The sequence below is a fragment of the Apteryx rowi genome, unplaced genomic scaffold (assembly GCF_003343035.1).
Source record: "Apteryx rowi isolate R43461 unplaced genomic scaffold, aptRow1 scaffold_82, whole genome shotgun sequence".
Taxonomy (NCBI): domain Eukaryota; kingdom Metazoa; phylum Chordata; class Aves; order Apterygiformes; family Apterygidae; genus Apteryx; species Apteryx rowi.
Genome location: NW_020451116.1, coordinates 1,912,390 through 1,937,215, shown reverse-complemented (window position 1 = coordinate 1,937,215; position 24,826 = coordinate 1,912,390). Strand labels below are relative to the sequence as shown.

The 24,826-nt window shown below is 39.7% G+C and overlaps 1 protein-coding gene across 2 annotated transcripts in view; it reads right to left on the bottom strand.

The window, feature by feature from the left end:
- TENM1 (teneurin transmembrane protein 1) overlaps window positions 1-24,826 on the bottom strand; it is a 251,056-nt gene that overhangs the window by 94,879 nt on the left and 131,351 nt on the right. The window contains exons 11-13 of one of the 2 annotated variants that reach the window (XM_026089540.1): window positions 6,167-6,352; window positions 4,984-5,007; window positions 2,490-2,636 (exon numbers count right to left, since the gene is read on the bottom strand). In XM_026089540.1, coding sequence (XP_025945325.1) covers window positions 2,490-2,636; window positions 4,984-5,007; window positions 6,167-6,352 — 357 coding nt within the window. The remainder of the gene's footprint in view (window positions 1-2,489; window positions 2,637-4,983; window positions 5,008-6,166; window positions 6,353-24,826) is intronic. The other variant, XM_026089539.1, reaches the window with a different exon arrangement.

The following is a 24,826-nucleotide window of genomic DNA, read 5'->3' as shown; positions in this document are numbered from 1 at the left end:
CTGCGTGTCACTGGCTGAATATGATCACCTCGTAACTTAAGAAGTTACTACCTGTCAGCTGAGCTTCTGTAACTCACTTAAGTGCATGCTCTTAGCTCACCACAACTGCAGGCAAAAACATACTAGCTTCCATCTTTATGCACTGAATCCAGTTACGTAGCTTGATAGAGGATAATTTGTTATGCTGCTACAGTATGCTCATAGTCTACGCAACCATCTCACAGCCAGCAGGACTTCACAGGTAATGTCATGTCACTCTCCTGCTTCTTGCTTTTATCATTCTGTATGCGCAAACCCTGAAAGACTAGGAACCAGCTTCTGCTTTCAGATTAACTTAACAGTGGTGTATCACCAGGGACTTTAGGGGAATTTTTTTTCTAATTTATGCTTACGCCACATCAGGCCTTTGAATTTCATATATAAAGAGAAGCGATTTCAATATGTAGATATAATTTTTTTAATATAAAATTGATTGTGAAGGAAACTTAATTACATTTAGCCCATCTGTAGTAGTCAGATTAATTAAATATTTCTCTCTGCACTTATCTCTAATTGTAATGTCAACAGAGCTGTCCTAGTACATGTTATGCTACCATTAAAAAAGAAAAAGAAAATTACTTTTAAAACCTGCAGTGAAATGATGTTAAGTGTCTGCCTTAAATTGACAAATTCAAGGAGATTTAGAGTTAAGACTGCCAACTCTTTCAATAACTCCCTGTTACTGCGGAATACAAAGCATACAAAATCACAATACAGGGCAATTTATATAGAGCCAGTTCTCAGAGTGTATCAGAAAATGTTTTACATACATTATAGGCTAAGCAGGGTTTTTGTGGACAGATTTAAGAGCACGAGTGACTCAGTGGCTCGGCCGGCAGGGAAGAGCAGCAGACAGATGGGAAAGCCTGGGGGAGGCGCGATCCCAGCTGCAGGCACTCGTGTGACAGGGATACGGCCTGGGCCACTGAGCCAAGAAGAGCCGAGTGAGTGGGCAGAGAGATGGTTACTGAGGACTTGGAAATAAGGTGGAAAAGGAAGAAGGATGAGAGAGGGATAAGGCAATTTTGAATGGGATTCAGAAATGAGGAAGCCTCTGCCAAAGGACAGCATGGTCATAGAGCCCACAGGATACAAAATCAGAAAGTCTCAAAATATACCCATAAATGAGGACTCATCACTGAGTCAGAGTGTTTCTATTGAGGTCCCACAGTGACCTCAGTTCTTGGCCCTAAATCAAGCTTATTTTATCAATGACCTAGAAGAAAATACACAATCATTATACTAAGGTTTGACACAATGTTGGGGTGTGAGATCTCACCCAAGATACTGAGATGCTCTGTTAAGTGTGACACAGTCAAATAGTACTTACCTCAATACATCCCAAAGGTAAATTTAAGGACAAAGAATGTAACTGTGCTTGGGGCACAGATATATTCACAGTCTGAATGAGAAATCTGCACAGCTCCAAGTATGGGAGCAAGCACACTGTAAGGGATGGCAATAATTAAAAAAGAGGAAAACAATAGTCCTTTTTGACCGCCAGGTAAAGAAGTATTCTTCATCAAATGAAAAAAAAATTAACTCTCAGAACAATCAGTAAGGATTGCTGTTGCTTTTCTGCCACTAGAAGCTTTAACATAAAGACAGGATATTTTTCCTGAAAGAAATACTCCAGGCCATGTGTTAGAATGAACTGCTAGAAATGAGGCAAACTAATCTGTGCAAGAACTATGTTTTTCCCAGTAGTCCTAAAACATATAAAGCCCTGGAATGAATCAAGGCTACTGAGGGCTGAGGTAGGGAGCACCTAACTGCAGATGCTTTGGTCCAATTGGTGGGAAAGAATGAATGAGTATGTTCGCAGAGGGCTCTATTTATGGTACTTTCCAAAACTACTTCCGCAGACTTTCTACACTGACTTGCTCAACAGTTGTTCAAGCAGAGGTCCAGATAATTCTAAGTACTGTGCTGTATCCCAAAGGTAACATTAAGAAACAGAAACATCTCTAAATGTATGCTGTATGTTTGCAAATGTATTTGTTTAATATTAATGTAAGGCTAAACTGTGGCTGTATTTTGTCAGGCATGGAGTATTAGGATAGAGGGTTTCTTATTTGGGTCTCGATTGGCTGTTTTTTTCTTTTTAATAGATATTAGAGTTATTTTGAATGTGAGGGAGAGTAGAAAGGAGATAAAATAACATTTAGTAGTGACTATTAAAACATGGTTTTATTGGAAAACACTCAGATACAATAGGGATGGCATAAGCCTATGCACAGATTCTGCCCTCAGGAAAGTCTAACACAAGGGTCTGATCCTGCAACTGTTCACTCACTGCCCTAGTTCAGCTCCAGTCAATGGTATGACTGTCTTGAGTAAACAGGCACAACATCGACATTCTGTGATAAAAAAGAAAACATAAACCAAAACTATATATACAAAAGACACATGTGAATAATAAACAAAGAGACATGAATTATGTATCATACCTCCATCATTGTCCAGGTTATCTCCACACACCATTTCCATGACAACATTACATCCCATGCCACTCCAGCCCACTTGACAAACACAGTGCCATCCGTTCTGGTCAAGAGTGCATCTCCCATTTCCATAGCAGAGCCCTGGGCAGCCATCTATAACAGAAAATGTACAAAAGAAGCCTTCATGAAGGAGTTTCGTTCTCTTCCTTTAAGGTTATAAGTATCCTATAACATTCTTAAAAATAGTATCATACTTCTGGCCTTCAAATTATCACAGCACAATACTTTGCACTCCACTTACATTCTTGGCTAAGTATGCAAAAATCCTCATCCTGGCCCCTCCCTTTGCTTGCCTGGGAAGTCACGTCTCAGTAACAAATTACAGTGTTTTAGCATGTGAGATTTTGTGCAGAGGAAAAACTCATCAGTGAGTAAATGTGTAATAAGATATTTAACAGCTTGCTGTGTCCATCTCTCTCTCCCCTGATGGAAAAATATGTTGTATAATACAAGGAAAAGCACATACATATGCAAGGCTTATATCAAAGGTATACACAGAAAATACTGTTTAAATGACAAATTGGCTTTTGTGGGCATACTCCTCCTATATGTTGTAGGGAGGGAGATGATCTTTTTATTTTGTTCATAAAGACTCAGCTGAACAAGAGAAAGCTGATTTGATTCATTCTACAATACAACAATTTTTTCCACAGAAAGAAAATGATTATTTCCTTCCAGTGCCCATTTGCCGTGTCCTTACAATGCTGTACCTGATTCAAACAGGACGAACACTTGCCCTTTGGTGGCTGTGATTCTAGATCAAAACTGGAACAATGATCGCACTGTCCCTGGATTATATGCTTGTAAACTCTGAATCAATAGTAATTTGGATGGTCTCAGCTAGATACCTCGCGCTGTATGCTTGTAAGAGTGATGGAGAGATTGTCTCTTGGATGTGCACACTCACATCCATCTGCTTGCAGAGTTTGGTGCCAGCTCAGACATTTGTCAAATCCTCACCATATCACACAAGGAGCCAAAGGACTGTGGATAAAGCTGAGCAATAAGCTTAACACTGCAAGTGGCATCCCTTCTAAGAGGGCTCCTTTCTCTTTGCCAGCATGGACTTACAGGAATTGACTGCTCTCCTGTACTTGATAGTGAACATCGACACTTGTGTGTTATCAGCAGGATTTTTTTTTTTTTTTGATGAAGAAAGAAAAGGACTCAGTCTGCATGTGTCTTTGGCAGCCTCAAGGCATAGGTGCTCCAGAAGGGCCTTGGAAGAGCTGACCAAAGAATGAGAGAGCAGGTACAGCTGGTCTATCAGGTTGTGACCCAAAGACCAGAATGCAGAACATTTCCTGGAAACTTTGCACATCATTTGCCTCCTTCTCACCCTCTGGGCAGTTCATCGATCACAGCTGGACATGGGGAGAGAGGTCCGTCTGGCCCTCTCCTTGGGAAGAGCTGGAGTAGGGAGCCCCATGTTTATGCACGGGAATTCTGGAACTTGCTGCTCTGAAATCGCATGGGCTTGGCAAACACCAGATACACTACAAAACCAATTCTTTGCCTCTTTTAGAGGATTGGGGGAAAGGGCAAGATTTGAGAGTGGTTCTGGGTAAAGGGGATGTTTTTCCATTTCAATTCACTGTCCAGCTGAGTTAATTCATTATTTGAATATGATTATATTTTGCTGCTCTGTGTGGTTATCCTTCCAGATTGTAAGTCTAATCAAATGAGTGCCTAACCTTTTTATTATTATCTAATTCTGAAAATAACAACACAAATAAATGCCCAAGTCTTTGGGGAATTTTGGTTAGTTTGATATTTCTGCTAGGAGCATTTTTGAAAGGGGCAGTGTGCATCATTGCTCCACACAGCATGGCTAGGATGGAGAGGGACTGCTGCCAAGCACAGGGAAGGTAGGTACTCATACTGACATAATCGAGCAGGATCTCAGGCAAGGCACAGAAATCTAATGAGCAGCACCAGGCACAAAACAACATTAAAATTTAACTCTCGGTATCAAACGATTTGAGGAGAACTGCATCACATATAGACCAGACAGTTTTAAAAAATGAGAACTTCTCTATCAAAAGAAACTTACTCCAATTGCAATCAACAAAAATATGAAATATTTTGTTCTCATGGAAGACAGGATCAACAATTTTTTTCCCAGTAAGTCCTCAGCTCTGTCATTATTTTGGAATGATAACCGAGAGCAAAAATCTCATTTACCTAACACAGCATATTAGATATCCACATGAAACATGCTTACGTTGCTACAACTTTGCAAATGAGTTGAGCACACTTTCTGGGCACATTTCTTCTGTATCTCTATGTATATACATATATCTCTATAATCAAACATCTGATCTATTCTGGCAACTTAACAGTACAGAAGCTCAGACAAAGCAGGTAACACAGAACATGCCATTCCCAATACGTTTGTATCTTTTCATTATTCTTTGCAATGCTGATATGAAAAACTTACCTCGAACAGCATCTAAGTAGTGAGCTTAAAAAAGAAAAGAACAAAACTGAGATCGATTTAATTTCTGTACCAAAATAAAAATACAGAAATCATTTGCTTATGGTTTGCCACCTGTTGGTTAGAGATAAACTGTCTCCCTCTTATTACTGTTAGGTCTACTGCTACTACTATGATCAAAACACATTGCTTATGTGTTGTACTCCATTCAAACACAAGGATGCGATGGACAGCTTGGGCCATACCTGGTAGTGCCTACAATGTGAATAACAATGACTGAGGAAAAAAGCTCTATTTTCACTTTATTATTCAAGCTCTATTTTCATCTTATTATTATTTTGGTCCTTTCTGGATTCACTACACAGAGCCTTTTGAAAATTAGGCCCGTCTTTCTCAACAAATCTAATTCTAGAATTAACAAATATAATTCAGTAAATTCTAGAGTCAGTGAATGAATTATCTTAAAACGATCAAGACAAAGATAAAACATTCTACTTTTTCTCAAGCAGCAAGCAGGAAAGCTTATGCTGCTTACCTCTGAAAATTAGATACCTGACTCTTTCATGCAATTAAAATGTTTATGAATAATATTGCTCTGGGAAATTATTAATGACATTTTAGAGAGAACCACTATAAGACTTCACAAAAAAGTGTCGTATTTCATTAAGTAATGTACTTGGAAAAGAAAAGCTGAAAGCTTTAACTTATTAGGAATATTAGAAGCTAGCTACAAAAAAACATCTCTAGCAATAAGTAAAATATGTAAATCCTCAGACACAAAGGCAAAAGAATTAATGCAAGAATTACTTAAGCAGAGTAATAGTTTCGTCCTCTCACAACTTCTATTACTTAAATACGAGCATTTTTTTTTCTTTTTTGTCCATGACTCAAAGTTCATATATGAGCATAACCCAGATATTTGTTACAACCTAGATACCTTTGTATGGTTTTTTTTCTGCAATTAATGCATCAGTGCTATTTCTTATAAACAGAAAGCTGCACTGAGTTGCCATTCTGCGGGACAAACAGGGTGCATCATCACTGGAGAGGCACCTTTTCACACCTGGCCTGATTCTGTGTCTCTGGTTTTTCAAAATGACTTGAATCTGACTAATGGCTATAGCAGATGTTTGTATAACAGGTTCAGATCTTATTTATTTTATTTCTAGGGGTACAAAAGCCTTACCGATGGTGCAGTGGTCCCCTTCCCATCCAGGGCTGCACTCACACTTCCCGTCTTTGCACTGGCCATGCTCAGCACAGTGAGAGTGGCAGGTACGTTCTTCACAGGTTGGTCCTACCCAGCCTTCTTCGCACTGGCATATCCCTCTTGAACAAACGCCGTGGCTGCCGCAGTCCAGGGTGCAGAGCTCTACACAGGATTACAAAAATGGATAAAGTGAAAAGGCAATTTCATACTGGATACAGACTTTGCATTGACAATAAACATAACCACTTCCAGACTAGTGCCACTCATCAACTGGATCAAATACCGGGTTATATCACCCACTTCAGACCTTGCCCAATCTGACTGCTTCCGTCTTTAGCAGTTATTTGCAAGATCATCTGTTTGTTTGGGCTGGGCACTGCAGATGATAGCTTTGCATATGGTAGGGCAATGGGTCCAAAACAGACCAGCAGTGATGCAAAGAAGTCCATTTCTTTTGACTGATTTCAGCCGAGGCCTTCGAGCAACTGCATGCCATACCCAGTCCCAGGGCGCACTGGCTCGCTTCTGGAATCTACTGTAAATGCAAATATTGTGGGTGGGCTGAGACAAAGAACAAAGTGGCATGTTAAATACACAACACCAAAACAGTCTGTGAGATATTCAGTGCTTTGTAGTGATGGTAATGGCATTCACTTCCAGTAAGAAGAGTCAACAGGAAGGGAATACTGGAAAGAAGAATAGCAAGCAACCCACTGTCATGGTAGTATACAACATTACATGCCATATAGGCCACGCAGATCTCCCTAGTTCAAAAATGGCTTTCAAAGATAAAAACTTTTTTTCTCCCCCCTCCTGACCCTCATGAGCCAACTGCTAAAAACCCATAAAAACCACTTCAGGAAGACAGGAGTACTTCTATCATTTCACTCGGAACAATTTCTCTACCTGGACATTGTAGAGCTCCGCTTAGCGTGAAGCGGAATGAAAGTCCTGAATTGTTCCAATACATCACAATATGCCAATTGCAATTCTACTTCTACTTAGACTAAAGTTGCTCTGTGAAAAGAATGGCTTCATTATAAAAGGGTTCTATATAATTTAAATTTATTTGGAATAATTAGTGTCAGGAGACAGAATTTGCTTATTATTCTGCAATTAACCTGCCACAGAAATGTTTCCTCCTTCTTCCTCTCAGAAAGTAGCTGATAGTACTATGAGTGTAAGCCAAATAACCATGTCTGTTCTGATTTAAAATGCCAGGGTTACATATTTAGTAGCAGAAAGATTTTTCCCTTGACAGATTTTAAACAATGATCATTTGTATCTCGGAACTATTGTACATAAACATTCCTGAAAGCATCTGTACTGACAAACACTGTCACTGCACATACCAAGAAAAGTTTATAAAGTTCGAATCGAAATCCTATCGATTCCAACCATTATAACATGAAGAAAAAAGCAGCAGAGATATGTAACTACCCAGTGACATCGTGGGGTATCTGGGGTCTGTCTTGAGTCAGGTTCTAGCTGTTATTTTCATTAATAAACTAGGTGATGGCTCAGAGTTTAAATGTATAGAATTTGTGAGTGAAAAACTAGAAGAGAAGGGTCAAACTCAAAATTACCCTCAGAAGCTGAGGACTTGGTTAAAAACCTCAGTAAAAAAAGCCACAATAAAATTCAGTAAAAGCAACTATGAAGTACTACACTGAGGAAAGGAAAATAAACTACATAAAAAATGACTAATTTCATTATTCAGCCAGGAACTTGTGTTATATTGGAGCACAAGATAATTATCTGATGATATTCCCCCAAAAGAGTAAATTATACCCTCTTTTGTATATAAGACAAGGAAGGAGACTGCTCGGCTACACTCTACTACAAAGACGCCCCAAATGAAAAACTGTGCCCAGTCTGGGGCATCAGCCTTTAGAAAGGCTTGACTGCTGCCCACTGACCACGTTATTAATATAATGCTTCATGCCTTGGATTGCCTGCCTGCAGGTACCAGGAGGGATTTTGCATCACTTGGCTTGGCTTTTTTGTTTTGTTACTTGTTTGTTCCTTGGAAACCTGGGAGTTGGCTCACAGAGCAGGGGGAGGACTTGCTCTGTCGTTTCAAAACCATTCACATACTCCCTTCTCCTCAGATGAGGAGGTAACTCATCCCCAGATCTGGGATCACAGAAGAATCCTCTCCCCACCCCAGGCCAGACCAGCAGAGGATGATTGCAATTATTTTTGCTTACCTTTATAGCATGGACTAACTCCTGAGAATTAAATCGAACAAATTACCTGCTACTTCAAGGATTTAGGCTGTTTGAGGAACGCCTTTGATCTCTCCTGATCCCCCTCTAGTTCATTATAATTATAGCTTTTGGTATTTCACTATAAGTGGAAAAGATTGTTGAGCAGATTTAAGAAATAGTCTGTGGCCTACACTATGTGGGGCTATGTGGAGTAGATGGTTTTGGACCATTCTGGATTAAGTGTCCTCTACACAGCTTTTTGCAGTTGTGGGACTGGTTTAGCTCAAGTAATGCCAAAACTTCTGGGAATATTCAAGACATCAGTATACAAAACTTTACTCAGAACTTAACTTCAAGCTGGAAAGTCTGAAGTGGGGAAAGACAGTGATAGAGAGGGCTTTCCTATCTTTTTAGCAGCTCTAGCAGCTTCCTCCACTTCTCTAATTTCAAATAAATCTCAGAGAACCAGCTGCGGAAAACCTTGAACACATTCCCATACAGTATGCCTGCCTCACCTCTGCCCACCTTCCTAGCAGAGTTTAATCTTGACACTTTCGTCTTCTAAGGAGAAACAAAAGAAATATGCATTATGGAGCGGAAGGGAATGTGGACATACCCCTGCTCTGGTGGGAAGAGGAGACTGTACAGATGTGGCGCATATTATTATTTTATAACCCAGGGAATGAAATGTTTGAAATTTTTTCATCATTTTTTTCCCCATGTTTCACACAAGGAATAAAATGTTTAATCACTATTTAAACCCATGAAGTCAATCAGATTAATGAAGTAGAGCCAAAAGACTTCCTATCTCTTTAACAGTATCATAGGCCAGTCAGTACACAGTCTTTAACCACAAGGCTCATTTTGCTTATTCTATTTTGTCACATAGGATTAGACACAGCCAAGCAAATTTTCCTTTTTTAGCTTATCGGAACACAGTGGCTTCATCTATCCCAACTAGACTGACTTGGAAAGACAACACGGTGGCACAAATTCTGGATGACAAACTGGTTCTCTGTGATAGGAAACGTGAGATTAATTGTCCTGTTCCCCGTTATTCCACTTTTACACCTAATCTCTGCTAGTGAGTCAGAGCACAGTAACCATGTACCAGTATCTGCATAAGAAGTATTACAAGAGGAGAGCCTGACCTGATTTGAATCAGCATAATTTGGTTTTAGTCAATCCAGTAATGCGAATTTATACTAGGTGATAATCTGGCCCATCCTTTTGTTGCTAGACAAGTGGATATAATTAGCTACACTGGAAGAATTTACCAAAACAAGAGAATTTAATGTATCATTGACATTACAGGAGGGCTTCTCAAGAATGTTTTGTAGATAACCAAAGGAGAAATACTTAGCTGTATCTGAACTTTACATACATAATGCCATATAGTGAGACACGCATGCAGAATTTTGGAACAATAAGTTATTTCAGCAAAACTTCACAGTCATCTATATTTTACCTACAATAGAGAAGACACCACAGTACAATATTCACCCAGAAGGTTATTATTTTTATTAATGTGACTCTTTAGAAAGTGTTACCTAATGAAGTTATTGCTGGACATAACTATGACCCTAGCACATTTCAGTGAACTGGCAATTCAATGCACATAGTATAAATTAAGGAATGAGAAGACTGTAAGGAAGGCACCTGAAGAGTCAAACAGTCCATCGCTCTGCACTGAGGCACAGTAAATAACCCTGCACGGTCCCTGACGGACCTCTGTCAATCCCATTCCTGGAGGCCTCCAGTGAAGAAATGCCAGAACAAGCTCACCTAGTCCTTGCCTTTCCTTCCCCCCCCCAGCCCCCCAAATATCTAATCTAAATCTTCTTTGATGCAAATCAAGCACAGTGTTTAGCCCGGATAAATGCTTCCATAAGGAGGCAGATGTAATGAAGCCTGGTTTCTTGGTTTGGACGAGGCATTTCCCTGAGTTACCCCAGTTGTCCAGCTGCTCAGTTCACTCTCATTCTGTGGCCACTGAGGCCAATCTGGAGATTTACATTTGCTTCAAAGATGTAATATGAGACTTCAGAAATGCTGGCTACAGTATTAATGTAGTCTCGTGCCAAGCAAATCCAAGGGCAATTCTTAAGATTCTCCCCAGACTTCTGTTTTCATGCCAAGCAAGTGAACTCAAGCCTAACATCATCCTATTTATGCTGTGGTAGTACACACAACTAATCCACTGCTAATTCAAACAACTAAGATTAGAAAAAAAAATTATCTGTTCAGGTTGTGCAGTTTTTAATGCAAAACAATTCCTTAGTTCTTCCTGTGGATAAACAAATACAGAGAAACCAGCACAGTAGGGAGTCCCATTAGCACTAGCATTTGCACTGTGTCTCCACAGCAGACGTGACAAAAGGAGATATTCTGAGTGGATGGTGACCAAATGAGATGGGAAGCAATATAATAACTTGAAATAGATTAATGGCTTCTGACGAGGCTGAGGTGGTAAAAGGTCAGACAGCAATGAAATCAGGCATCAAGCAACTCTTCTGTGAAACGGAGATCCTCCTCCTCCCACCGCCGCAGGTGCTGGTGGGCTCAGAAGCACCCCAACGCAGCGGGTGCGCCAAGGAGCCAGAGCAGCCAAGCAGCAGTTTTGGGGCTGGGCAGATGCAGGAGCTGAGCCAGCCGAAGAGCTCCCCTCCGCCGTGAAGTGCGATCGGGCTCCCCTCCTCGCCACCTGCCTCCTGGCTGAGTGGTCCCTGTCTGCAGCAACGGAGGGCAGCTGGCTCACGTCACAAGCCGGGCAGGCAATTATTCACTGTATTTTTCTGGTTTAGTACCTGAAAGCTTGCTGAGGACACAGGTGAGCTTCACGCACAGGGCAGGGGAGGAGATGGAGACCCAGCAGGATGGGGCCTGGCCTGTTCAGGAGCCCCGAGCTCTTGCATCAGACAAGACTACAAAGCACACGAGCAAGGGGGAGGTGACTTATTTAAGACAAGGAAGGAGGCAGATGACAGTTTGGATCAGAAAATTTGAGTCTGGGGGATAACACATCACTAGCCTCTAGTTAAGCTGTTGCAATAATGTTCATTCATTCGCACAACGTATAGCACAACACACGTAATTAGTGAAGCCCCGCAATTGTGCGTGTGCTTAGGCTTGTGGACTTGCATAAAAGCAATCGCCTCTCTCCCACTCCTCCATGGCACAGGTCGGTGGGATACGCTCCTGCCCAGCTGCCCCCGGCGCTCCGGGCAGGTCTCGCGCGCTCGTGGCGGAGGTGGCTTGAAGGCTGCTCCGCGGCCAAGAGAGCAGGTCCTCAGCCAGCGAGACTTCTCCTGCTCCAGCGACGCCAGCTGAATCACCCTGACTTACAGGAGTCGAAGGCCTGTCTCAGGGTTTGCATGTGTACACTTTGCAAGCAAAACAAGGTTCTCTAAGCAGAGGGCTCCTTATTTAAAAAAAGCCCTAGGCTGTGCAGACTCACTGCGAGCAATGTGCTGACAAATTGCTGGGAGCTGGCCTCAGCCAAACCCTGCCATTTCTTATAGACTTTCACAAAATATATCAAATACAAAATTCAGATTCCTCAGATGTAAACCAAGTAATGAATAAGAGACTTAAAAAATGTTCAACTCAAGCTGTCTAGACTCTTTAGTGATATGTCCTTAATTCTGAATGTTCATTAATTTTATTGGAAGAAGGCAAATGTGAGTTGGGAAGCATTATTTGTACGTATTTTTGAAAAGGAGACAAATACATTGATCGTTCCTGAGCTAATCTAAAAAGCATTAAAAATTCACTCCATACTCTTCATTTTAATTACCTAAGTCAACACTGAGTCCTTTTAAATGTGTTTTATAATAAGTTTCTACTTATGTAATATGAAAAGGGAAATTAAAGCTAAATATTTTATAATTTGTAATAATAAGGGAAGATTTTAATGTTAATTTAACATGTTTCAGGAATAACTCTTAGAAAATCAAGTCAAGAATACAAAAATATATGTAAACAAAAGTGGTCAAATAATCGTAATATGAAAACACTTTCATTTTACTTTTCTTCACATTCAAATGGTGAGTCGTGCAACAGTCTAAACCCTTAAGCATCATATTCATAACTTGGCTATCCATTTTTTAATAAGTGGATTTCCATAAAGATTAGAAATTAATCTAAGCTGACTTTCACTCAATATGTTTAACTGCTGGAGGCAGCAAAAAATCACCTATCTAGGCCTAATAAAGAAAGTTTTTTCAATTTAAATATACATTGCATTTAATAAGCTTGCATGATAATTTCAACAGTGTTCCTGAGCTTTTTTAAATTACCTTCCTGCTGTGTCCTGGAGACAACTCTGCTCTAGCTTTCATTTTTGGCAACTGACTTTATTAATACAATATTTTACATCGTAAAAAAGTTCAAAAATGTAAAGTTGAAAATTCACAGTCCAAAAGCACTTGAGCTACTTTTTTCAGTAAAACCTAATGGAAAGTTGGCCCCACTAGAGAAGGTTACCTGACAGAATGCAGCACAAAGACTTAAAACCAAGCTTTGCAAGTCTGTAATAGAAAAGGTGTTATTTTTAAGGTATAGCTTATACCATTTTCCCGATTTAAACAAGCTCTTCTGGCAATCTGGTTGTTCCAACTGCATCTAATCTGGGCTTCTCCTGACAGAGTTACAGCATGCCAGTTAGGTGCACAACTTTGTACTTTCTTAGCCAACCACAACTATACTAACAAACTTTTTAGCTAAGGACCTCAAGGCTATAGGCAGTGTAAAAGGCATTCTTTCTATTTGTTCTTTCCTATTTTCATGGACAGATTAGATACCCTTATTTCATAATAGGACATGAAGGAGAGACGGGTAAGGAAAAGAAAAAGCATAGCAAAGGTAGTAATCAGTCTGTTTAAGCCATAGGTATTTCATTTTTACTGAAGGAGAAAAGTGAGGTTAGTTTATCTAATTCAGAACTTTGGTAGCAACATATAATTGGAGCTCACACATAAAAACTAGGTCGTCATTCTCACCAAAACCTAATACCCTAGACTACACTCAGCTGAAACATGAGAATTTTATTATTGTCTAGGAACACATTTTTACTGAGTATCATTTCTAATTTTTTAATAATACAACTGTAATTCCAGTCCCACTAAATATTTCCTTTCTTCTATTGGTAAGTATGTTTGTAGGTAACATGGTGAATCAGTGTAAAACCAAGAAACTGAAAGCTAAACTCTTTCTGCCAGAGGCAAGGCAGAAGAATTACAAGGGGGTATGTGAGCATCCAGCAGCACCTGCTCTTCAAGCCAGAGCAGGAAATTGCAGGGACTCAGAAGTGTCTGCAAAATATGACTTCTGAAGTCTTAGGCTGTCAGCTGTTGATGTCTGTGAACATACTTCCTCTGGCAAACCGAAATGAGCTTCCTGCAGGCAACATGCAGTAAAGGTACGCTCCCAAATTGCAGATAAACTCCAAACGATTCCAGCTACATATTCTATCTTTCACACCATCAAGCAACACTCAATGGCAAAAAGCTATAGAACTTTATACCAAATTTGGTACAATCAAAATTAAATCAACATGATAGATCACCACCAACCAACAACCGTTCACATGAAAAAAAAGCCTCTACTGCCAGCCTACTAAAATAACATACACAGTCATGACATTTACCTACATACATAGCATAGTTGACCATTCTTTACGAAGATTTATATAAAACAAGGCTGCAAAGGACTTCATATGATCATCTAGTCCATCCTCATTCCAAATTAAATCATATTTGGCACCACCTAAAAAACTTCCAGCAGCAGAGAATCTGAGTCAGCACTAGGTAATCTGTCCCATCACCAGACTACCCTAACCATGACAAGTACTTTCTCAGTCTAAACTTCTCTTGCTACAGTACTTCTTGTCCTATTCTCCATGCATCACACACTTAAACCTGACAAGGAAATATATAGGTCATCTCATGATACCACAACAATTTGTGGATTTGAGTAGTTTGTTCTATTTGTGCAAGTAAACTGAAAGCAACATTTTAATGCTATTTAAATTAACACCCTGAGACTATTGCTTTGAATTTATTCTTACAGATATGTCCAAAATCATTTCCAAAGATTCTGTTTCTTGAACAAAGTGGGACATGATGGCCCATCCCAACACAAGACACACAGAGTGAGATTCATCTCAGCCAGCTTCAGCATCTGTATCTGAAATAGGTTTTTATTGAAAATCCAGATCAACTTCAAAATAGCAAAAGGATAGTTTGCCAGTAGTTTACATTCCCAAACTACTGTTATGTTAAGTTACCAGGGCAGAACATTTACAGTTATTCAGCTGTTGATATTTATTCTTTTTGATTGTGATGAAGAAAGAGAGCAAACATACAAAGCTATGTTAAGCAAAGAAGGAATGGTTTTGGAAAAATTCTCCACATGAGAAAACAGATCCTACTCCAGATCATATTTGCCCTTATTTCTGACTCTGAATGATGCTAGAGAGGATCATAATGTATTACAACTATTTGTGGGTTTCCATGGATTACAGAAACATAAGGACATTCCTTAAACTTAAAAAAAAAAAAAATTTAGTAATTGCATCCATTAGGTTTTGGGGTGTTCTCACAGAAAGATAGTATACACTCTAACCGAATGGAGGATTGATTGTGGCACTCCTGTCCGCCCTGTGAACTGCTTTATCCCAGGAGGGTTTCTAGCAGGGGCAGTAAGGCAACGCAGCAAGCAGGGTCTTCCTCAGGCTCACCCATGCGAGCGGCAGAAATGCACTGTTAAATGATGAATGCCCTCAGACCAAATGGGAAAATCTAAACTTCACACAGCCCAAATTATTATTTAGGATAACTCAGCCACAATTAACACACAATCATCAAATATTTCCACCCACATAGCAAAGCCAAAACTGCTCCAAATGTTGTTTCATTTTAAACCTTTTTATTGCAAGCTTTATGCAGTAAACCTTTTTGATATGTTGCTTCACAGATTTCTAACTACCTTTCTTATCTTCTCACCACAGCCCACGACACACAAAACCAAACCACTAGAACTAAAATGCCATATCCTCACTATTTGTTATTCATACCGTTTCCCCATCAATCTAGTAAGTGTTTTAATTGCTTTCTGGAAATAATCCTACCCTCATCTCATTGAACTTATCCCTGATGCAGTAAGTACTCTAAAAATAGCTCTTCTGACTTCCAGTAGGAACAATGCCATTAACGGTCTTGTGTACCTTAAAAGGTATGAATGCAATTGCATTTTTTTTTGAACCATAATGTAAACTCTCATAATACTATACCTACTTGGAAAATATCTTTTCCAAACTTGGGAGCCCTGATTTGCTTGAAAATGGAGTTGTGTGAAAAAGTAACCACTGGGCAGATAGAAAAGTCTGAGAGGCTGATTCAGCAAGCAGAGGGAAACGATTGAGAAACACCACCTCAGTGAACTTTTCCCCCTTTTTGGATCTTTTATCACACTTTTTTTTTTCAACTTTATTTTTCATCTGATGAAGAATATTTTCTTCCTGATCCAAATCCAATCTGTACAAATAAAAAACCTCACCCTTTATTGATTTCACTGTGCTTCAGAATGGTATTTTTACAGTGCAAAAATGTAATCAATACAATCTTATGAGTCTGCACTGGTAATGGTAAACATACTAACAGATATTTCATTTCAAGGAGCCAAAGCTCTGAAAATTGATATCACTGAAAAGGATTACTCATTTGCCATTGGGTATATCTGTGTTTACCCAGCCATAGTGTTGGTGTAAAGCAGAGTACAATTATGCTGTGCTTGACACACAAGGGATTTTAGCTGCAGAACCTGTCTCTTTCTTGGACATGATACAGGTTGGCAGGTCAGATAAGGCCTTTGTGGGAAATGTTTAAAATAAATGAGCAGAAATATAACCTAATAGCAAGGAAGATTAGACTGACATAAGGGTGAGGAGAACCACGCAGAACTCTGACCAGGATAACCTTTTCTTTTAATACTGCGTTTCCCAAGTAAACGTTGAGTTTCTTTGTCAAATTTTGTCCTGGTTTATAATTTGTCTCCACTATTTGATTTCAGTTGTACATGCTGTAAAGCACTGAAATTACAGTGGTCACTGGAGATTCACACTCTGACTAATAAGCTTCAAAAAATCCCTCACAATATACAGAGAACCACAGAAGGAAATGTCTTACAATGTCTGTCTTGTGTGGTATTTTATGTGCTCGGGAGACTAGCAAGAAAGCAGTCCAGAATAACTTGTCTTGAGCCAATAAGGAATGAGATGAAGGCTATGGAAGCTAAAGCTTTGTGCTCACTCACAGAGGGAAAATGCAAACCACAGGTCCTCGGGCTGAAAAGCCGGGGGTATAGGAAAAATGGAAAAAAAGGAAACCTGTTGAGTAAGTGACAGACGGCGAGAATCAGTGAAGGGCATGAGGCAGTGTATGATAATGATGAGGAACACAGAGAGCAACCAAATTGTTCTGCAGGAAAAAAGGAAACAGGCAACGCGACTGCTCAGTGGGTACATTTAATAAAACTGTCTCACAGGTACAGCCTGAACTAATACAGTATCAAAAGAGAATAAAGGAACAGCTATTTTCAGCCAAGGTTTGCATGCTTGCCCAAATGGATCAGGACGCATCTTTTATACAAGCACTAAATCTTTCATGATACACAGAGAAGTATTATTATTAACACTGAACAGGGCTATACTCTGAGCAGTAAATTTTCACAATTGATTAGTAAATTTGATTAGTCATATTTAGTAAAGAAGTAATGGTTTATTTAAGCACCGCTTGCAAAGAGCAGGCACCAACTTCAACTCACTGGCTTACGGGTTGACCTTTGAGTGTGGATCTAGTCCCCAAAATGGCTCTGTTAAATGCTTAACTCACCCAGGTCACGTGCTCTGTATGTTAGACATAACTGCTGACTTCAGTAATCAAGATGTATTTTACTTACCATACTTCTGAAGGGCTCAAAATGCTAGAAAAGCAGGCACCGGTCCTACTTCTCGTACATTATTAGGGGCATCTATTCAGATTCACTTGTGTAAAAGCAATGGCAGCCCAAAACCCGCAGAGGAGCCACTGCCCACCAAATCTGATGCAGGGTTGCTGCCAAGAAGGAAAGGTGACTGACCTGTAGAATCTAACTCGGCATTGCAGGACTGGCAGTTTTTGAAAGGCATCCCTTTTGATATATGACAAGAGCCAAAAAAAGCACATACTTCTATTTTTACCAGTTTTTTCAATGAAGAACCACACACCAGTGACAGACATAAATGGTGGATCAACCAAAACAAGCCTTAGGGATTTTGTGTTCCCAACAAACAAACAAAATATCACAGTAAAGACTAACATCAGAAATTAAAGGTCACTACCAGGTACTGAGCAGCACCTCAGTTTCCCAATCAACAGTAAAAATCAGGTGAAGTTGGCCTTGCTACCTGTCTTTTTAGCACAAGGAACCCATTTCTTGGGCAAACTTAGTGGAGGCAGGTGACCCGAGCTCTCCCCACGAGCAAGGGCAGCCTAGCACCAGCAAGCAGCAGCCGTCGCAGCGCTCAGTGACTGACCAGGAGCACTGCCTACACCAACAGCCAGCAAACATTGATGTGTTTAACTGTCTCCCTTGCTGCACTTGTGACTTTGAGTACACAGAGAGATGAAGCAGCTACCAGCAAGCAAACCGTAACTTCCTCTGTGTCAGCAACACGACCAGAAATAGCAACACGCGTCTGGCAGCTGCTCTTCTGCCTTGTAGCTGCTCAGAGACTCCGCGCCTGGCTTGCAGGCTTCCTCCTCCAGCAAGGAACGGCAACCTGGGTGCACGGCCCTGGGTTTAAGCGAGCACTGCTGTCCCACATCCTCAGGGTCCCTGGCGTAACTGCAGCAGCACTCTGTAGATTTGAAGAAGTGAGCGAGTGTCCTCTTATTTTGCTCCACCTCCTCCCTCTATCCTGCACACATCTTCCTGCTAACTTGGCACTGCTCTCTGGTTCTTCCTCCCCCTGCAACACTTTGCTGAGTTAGGTCCGGTATTGCCTGGACATGCTGCCCAGTCACAGACTGCTCAAAAATCAGTTTGTCTTTTACGCTACTTCTCGCTCAGCACAGCTGAGAGAGGCACACAGTGGCCATCCTCCTTCCAGCTGCGTCTGTAATGAGCAGCATGGGTGACAACAGAAGTTGCTGAAAATGCAGCATGTGAACAATCAGCTTTCTGCAGTCCCTCAGAAAATGATTTTGGATCACAAGGTGATAGATACCGTTTTAATAAGCTGCTTATAAAACGGCCAAGGCTTCCTAAAGAGCTACATGCCTGAATGTACACTGTAGCTACAAAGCACATGGAGCTTTTGCTCTATCACCACTGAAATGTTTTTGCATAATTAATATAATTCTATTTAAAAAGTGTCACCTGAGCCTAAACACTTAAGCAAAAGTCCTTGCTTAAAGAGGGCAAAGACCAGTAATTCTTAAGATGTCTACTTCTATTACCCTGCAATTATCTACACAGACAAAAAGCTCAACAAAGCAATCTGCAGGAGAAATGAAAGTTTCCAAGCAGCAGAAGGCTTCCATGATTTAAACTTTTACTGATAGCAAGTTCCTATTTTCAGAGGTAAGTTAAATTTAACAGAAAGACTCTGCTGCACATTGAAATGATAGCTATTTTTGTAAAACTCTTACCATAATAATAAAAATAAAAGTTTAAAATATCTGCTTTTGGGGAACTTAAGCAACACATTTCACAGCTGGGTGTTCTGAAATTCATTGAAGGACAAAAACTCTAGTCATTTTGTTCTGTTGTACTCTTGCTCTAGCCTTGTGCTTTTCCAGCTGTGAAGATGGGAAGCTTCCTCCTGATATTAGCACCCCCCTCTAAAGGCTGGTGGCACGGCTCCCTTCCCGCTGGCCAGGAGCTTGCCGGAGTTTTGTCACTGGAACTGACTTAGCAAATTAAAAGGTGAAGGCTCTGCATCCCGTTACTGCTCTCGTGTCTGCCGATGCTCTTTATCCAAGAAAATACCATGAGAGGAGTTCTGAATAGGAAAGGCTCATACTCCACAATAGCCTTCTCTAGCTCTAAAGCAGGCAAGTCGGGAAAAGCTTCTGCTGGTGTTGTTGGTGCCATAACGGAGTGGAAAAAGAGTATTCGTGAAAGTCCTTCCCATACAAAATCCTATCAGTTGTTTTACTGTGGTCCTTAATGACCTTCTAGTAGCTCTATTACCATGTAGGTAATAAGGATGAGATGCTCAAAGGGATGTAGGCACCTAATTACAACTTTGTCTAAACCCAAGATTTACATCCTTAAACCTTTGCTCAGCTTACCTAAATTGTTTAAATTACTTAGGTGCCTGAATTGCTACCAAAATCACACTTATTTGCCAGGTTTTGCTACTAGATCATCGCCCAGCTGTCTGAACGTACAACCTGGCGATAGGTCCTCTGGATTCACAATTGGCATGTTCCTTACGTGGATCTTGCCTATGAATCTTAATCAGCACCACTCTCAAACCAAAGCTATTGAATTAGGTCTAGCAGAAAACACACTGAAGTGGGTGTTTGCTGGGAACACCAGACTCCCTATACAGATGCGATGCTGTGCATGCACAGAGGAAAGTCTCTGTCAGCCCCCAGAAGGAAGGAGAGCCAGGAACGTGTCGCTGTCGCCAGAGCAATTCCTATATCTTACTCTCAGATAGGGGAAGAGCTCCTGGGACAGGAACATCCTAACTTGGCTCTGCAGATTCCACCCAGTGGGCTAAGTAATACCTTTTTGTGGATTAGACCAGGATCTACAAAAGCTGACTTACGTACATTACGTTTATATTTGAACAAGGGATATTTCCAATAATTGCTGAATGAGGAGCAGACAGCAATAGATTAAGAATCTTAATTTTCAGGTTGAAAAAGGTAAGGGAATAGCCATTATTTTTGGTATAACTGCAAAATAAGCAGCAATCTGTTGAAAAACATCCTAAGTTTCCTTACTGTATCTCTCATACCCTTGACTTATCCTATTTCTTAAATCAATACATGACTACATCAGGTCTTTTTGGTTCCCTCTGGACTGATTTCAACATGCAGGAGAATTAATTTTTATTGGAGTGCTTCTTCACTGCCTTAAATTTCTCATATTTTAAATTCTCCAGCAACACGTATTCAGCATTCCAATCTTTAACTACTGAGTTTTTAATAGAAATCTTGCTCACCAGATATCTTTTTGCAAACTCTTGCAACTCTACAGGAGATACAAATCAAACTAGTCACATAGTTTTTTCTTTTCAGTGAAATATATAGCAGTAGGAAGAGCCTTTCTACAATGTCAAACAATGTACAGTGGGGGAAACTTCAATCATCCTTTTAATTAGCACAGCAGTAATAGTCAAAGCTCCTCACAAATTAAAGAAACAGGACAGTTAGACGAAATTAAGTAAGTCCATCATTTCTGCAGAACAGAACAATGAGGGATGGTTATAAAGTAGGGTAGATAAAGTTCTTCAGATTTGTCTAAAATAGGAAGTACAGTAAAAGTGTCAGCATAGAAAAGAACAGTCTATAGAAAATGCATGACAGACTACATCAGGTATTGAAGAAATTTCAAGGCTACTTTCACTACTTGAGTTTTTTGTACTGAATACCCTTGTCCTTGGCAAATCAGAATGACTGACACCCATAATCTGCAATTTCCTAAATCTGAAGAGTTTTCTGATTGCAATGAAATGGTTTTACCTAATTATTTTTTGAAGTTGCAGTTTTTGATGTTTAATTTTGAAATCAATTTGAGGTGTCTTGAACTATATTAATATACTGTATTATGCCTTCATTTCTTTTTGAAGCACTTTAAAAAATGCATACTTCTAATGATTTTTAAATTACTCTACTCTGCACATATCAATTTACAACAATTACAACATTTTGCATTTTTCCAAGCACTTCAGTTTAGAGATGTTTTATGCTCTGCAAGATACTGAGAGAAGAGGCTGCTGATCCATTTCTACCCATTGTAAAATTACCACCAATCTTGCTAGAGAGAGTTTAACCAAAAATAGATATGCTAAATATATACCATCTACATATAATCATTTTAGGATGAATGTTTTTGTGACAAAGAACTGCCACTATTCTTTTACCAATCATAATTAGGTTGCTTCAGTGGTATAAATGGATTCAGTGGAATTATGACAAATGTCCTGGAGTAAGGAGGACAGAAATTGGCCTACTTTGGCTGAATTGAATAGAGTCTAGAGAAATGAATACAGGACAGAATGTCAGAGGTATCAGCTCTGTCACAGATTTCATTACTTTTCAGTCTATAATATTTTGGGCATGGCACAGCAATTAATTAATGACTCAGGACTGGATTCTCAGCTGAAATACACTGGCATTGCTTTGGTGGAATCACTTCAGTCATGTTAATTTATGCTAGCTGAGGCTCTGCCCCACTGAACAACTCTGTCATCCATTTTTGTTTGATGTTTTACTCCCTTAATCTCAAGGCTCCATGTTACAGACATCAATCTGAGAAAGGAGGATGAGGTTTCCTCTTCACAGTTTGTTCATGCCGCACTTTCAGAGAATCTCAGAATGGCTGAGGTTGGCAGGGACCTCTGGAAATGGTCTATTCCAACTCCCTTCTACCTGAAAATGAATAGTCAGTACTCACAAGTTTTGAGTTTGTCTTTCTGAAACATACTGCCTATAGACCTCAAAGAGAAATGGCTCATTAGCGTCAAGGGATTTTGGATGACAGTCTATAAATAAAGCAACAAAGATGCACAGACAATAAGCAGAATGATGACTGCATTGATGTCTTGGTGACATTAAAATAGTCTACTATCAGTCTTCCATTCTGCTATTTTATTTTGCCATGTATGCAGTAATCACCCCCATGCTGCACAGGTCAACTGAACCATATGTTGGAGGTCTGAATAATAATGGATTTTCACATACAGTCATAACTGGATTCAGGATGGTATAAAGCCACAGAGACTCTGAAATAGGCAAGGATGACCTTTTCCAGTACAAACATTTTTCACAAAAATATTTTATAATCAGTCTCACTTGGAACAGAGTATGACACTTCTATTCTCCATGCAGCTTTTAGAGGAGAGGGAAGACTAAATGAGAAATGGAACCCAATCTCTTGTGCATCTCTCTTAGGCATATCCACAGTCAGATGACTAAATCAATAACGGCCATAAAGGAGGCAAGATCTACATCTCTAACTTCTTTGGACATTTTTGCATGAGTTGCCAAAGGATGAACAAACTAGGAAAAAACAAAAACCAAAACAAAACGAACAATGTGATAAACAAAATAGTAAGGAATGAATTCAAACAGAATATTCACCTTTATATGCTGAGTAATACCATGGGTTTTTAATTTTCAGTGCTTTACATCAGGGAAGCATTTGGTTTTCCACAACTAAATGATTAGAGAGAAAATCATATGTTTTTTATGAGCATCAGATAAAACCATAGTGATGCGTGAAGAAGAACTATTTGCTTTACGGCTTGTGTGGTTGTTGTGGTCAATGTCGTGGACGGTGTGGAACTATAACAGTGTTGTTGCTCTGTTTCTTTTGGTCTTGGAAATACTCTAGGAGTTAAAAGGGTGGAAAGATAGCAAGCCGGTCTGTGCTACACTGCAGAAGGATCCTGGACTCAGGCCTCTGATGATAACCATAAGATCTTAAAGCACCTCAGAATCATCACTCCTTGGCTAGAAGCTGGCACAGCTGCTTCATCAAGAGAGAAGGACAGTGGTCTTGGCAGCAGGCATCTGCTCTCCCCAGCTCCGAGCTGTTAACAGTATGCTCCTGTATTGCAGTGCTAGAAAGATGACTGACTGCCAGCTAGTCCTCATAAGTAAAAGATACTCAAGCTGATAGGTCCCATGAAGGACAGTTTAACTAGAGCAGCAAGTCAGATGGATTCTGGCCTGGTTATAGGTGCTTGGTCCAGTGCCACAGGTCTTTTCTCCACAGCCACAGCACAAGGAGTATCTCTAGAATTGGTTATGAGTTATTTTTGGATACTTCTATTCAGTAATTCTGAGCTCTGATCTTAAACTAGGGAGCTGCCCTAGTTACATTGGCCTTCGTAGTACAGATGTGGTCTATCGAATTATTCTACTTTACTGAATAAATTAATTCTTTAAAAACATACATGAGGCCTAAAGAAAAAGGAAGAGCTCCACAGAAAAAGCACTGTACAAATTCAATGGACAATCTGAGGCATTTAGCTGCTGATCCAAGAAAAGAGATTATGGCAGATTCATATCCCTATATGGAGGCCTCCAAGTGGGACTGTGCAATATTTAGATGGAGCACAGCTATGGCCTCTTCATTCTCACAATCCCGTTAGAAACGATGCCTCATATGAGGGATGACTAGAAATAAATCCCACCCACTCCATTACTCTGTACTTTCGTGCATTTACTCCCCCATCATACTGTCTACACATTTCTAAACTAGCCACTTCTTACTACCCAATTAATTCAATCATGTCAGAGTTCAGAGTTTGTTATATCCAAACACACTCAACAAGCAACTTCATGTAAAATCTGATCTGATATAGTCCTATAAATGTCTTTAGTACAGCAACTGTGCAGAACAGCAAGTATATACAAGAACAAGTAACTGCTTGAATGATCAGGCCATACATCTTTAGCAAAATGGCATTTCTTTAAGTGAGAAAAATGAAAACTGTTTCATAAGAAATATGGGAAAGATGAGTCAGTTAAGGCATAGGTATCTTCTTTTGTCTTTCCTTGACCTTTGAATGTTTAAGCTTAGAATTTTAGTGTTCGTTTGATATCATTTTTACAAAAGCAATAGAAAACCTTACATGGTCAGTCATACTTCCAAAAGGACTACCTGAAAATATGAAATACATAAAATGCCTTTTTTGGCATTATATTTTTATGGAGGGAAGGAGGAAAGGAGGAAAGGAGAGATTAAAAGAGAGCGAGAGATCTGCGCATATGTGTGTGTGCATGTGTGTGCCTTTGTGTATTTACAAGAAATGTGTATCATTACAAGAAACAAATTGATGTAAAATATTGGCTCCTTTTATACTGATATTTATAATCATTAAGGACAACCTCCCCCCCAGTTTTGATTTTTTTTTTTTTTTTTTTTTTTTTTTTTTTTTTTTTTTTTTTTTTTTTTTTTTTTTTTTTTTTTTTTTTTTTTTTNTTTAAGTCTGCCTACAGATGAGAGTCTTTTTGGCTTGGCTGCTTTCTTTTTGTACTGTAGGTATTCTGGCAGCACTTAAAAAGCTTCTCCCATTTTGAGGAAAATTACCAGAATTAGCACCACTCTCCATTGCATACATGAAAGCTTCCTTAAATCAGTAAAACTCTGAAATATTCCACATTCACACTATTTTAAAGTAAAGATAGAATTGGCTCTT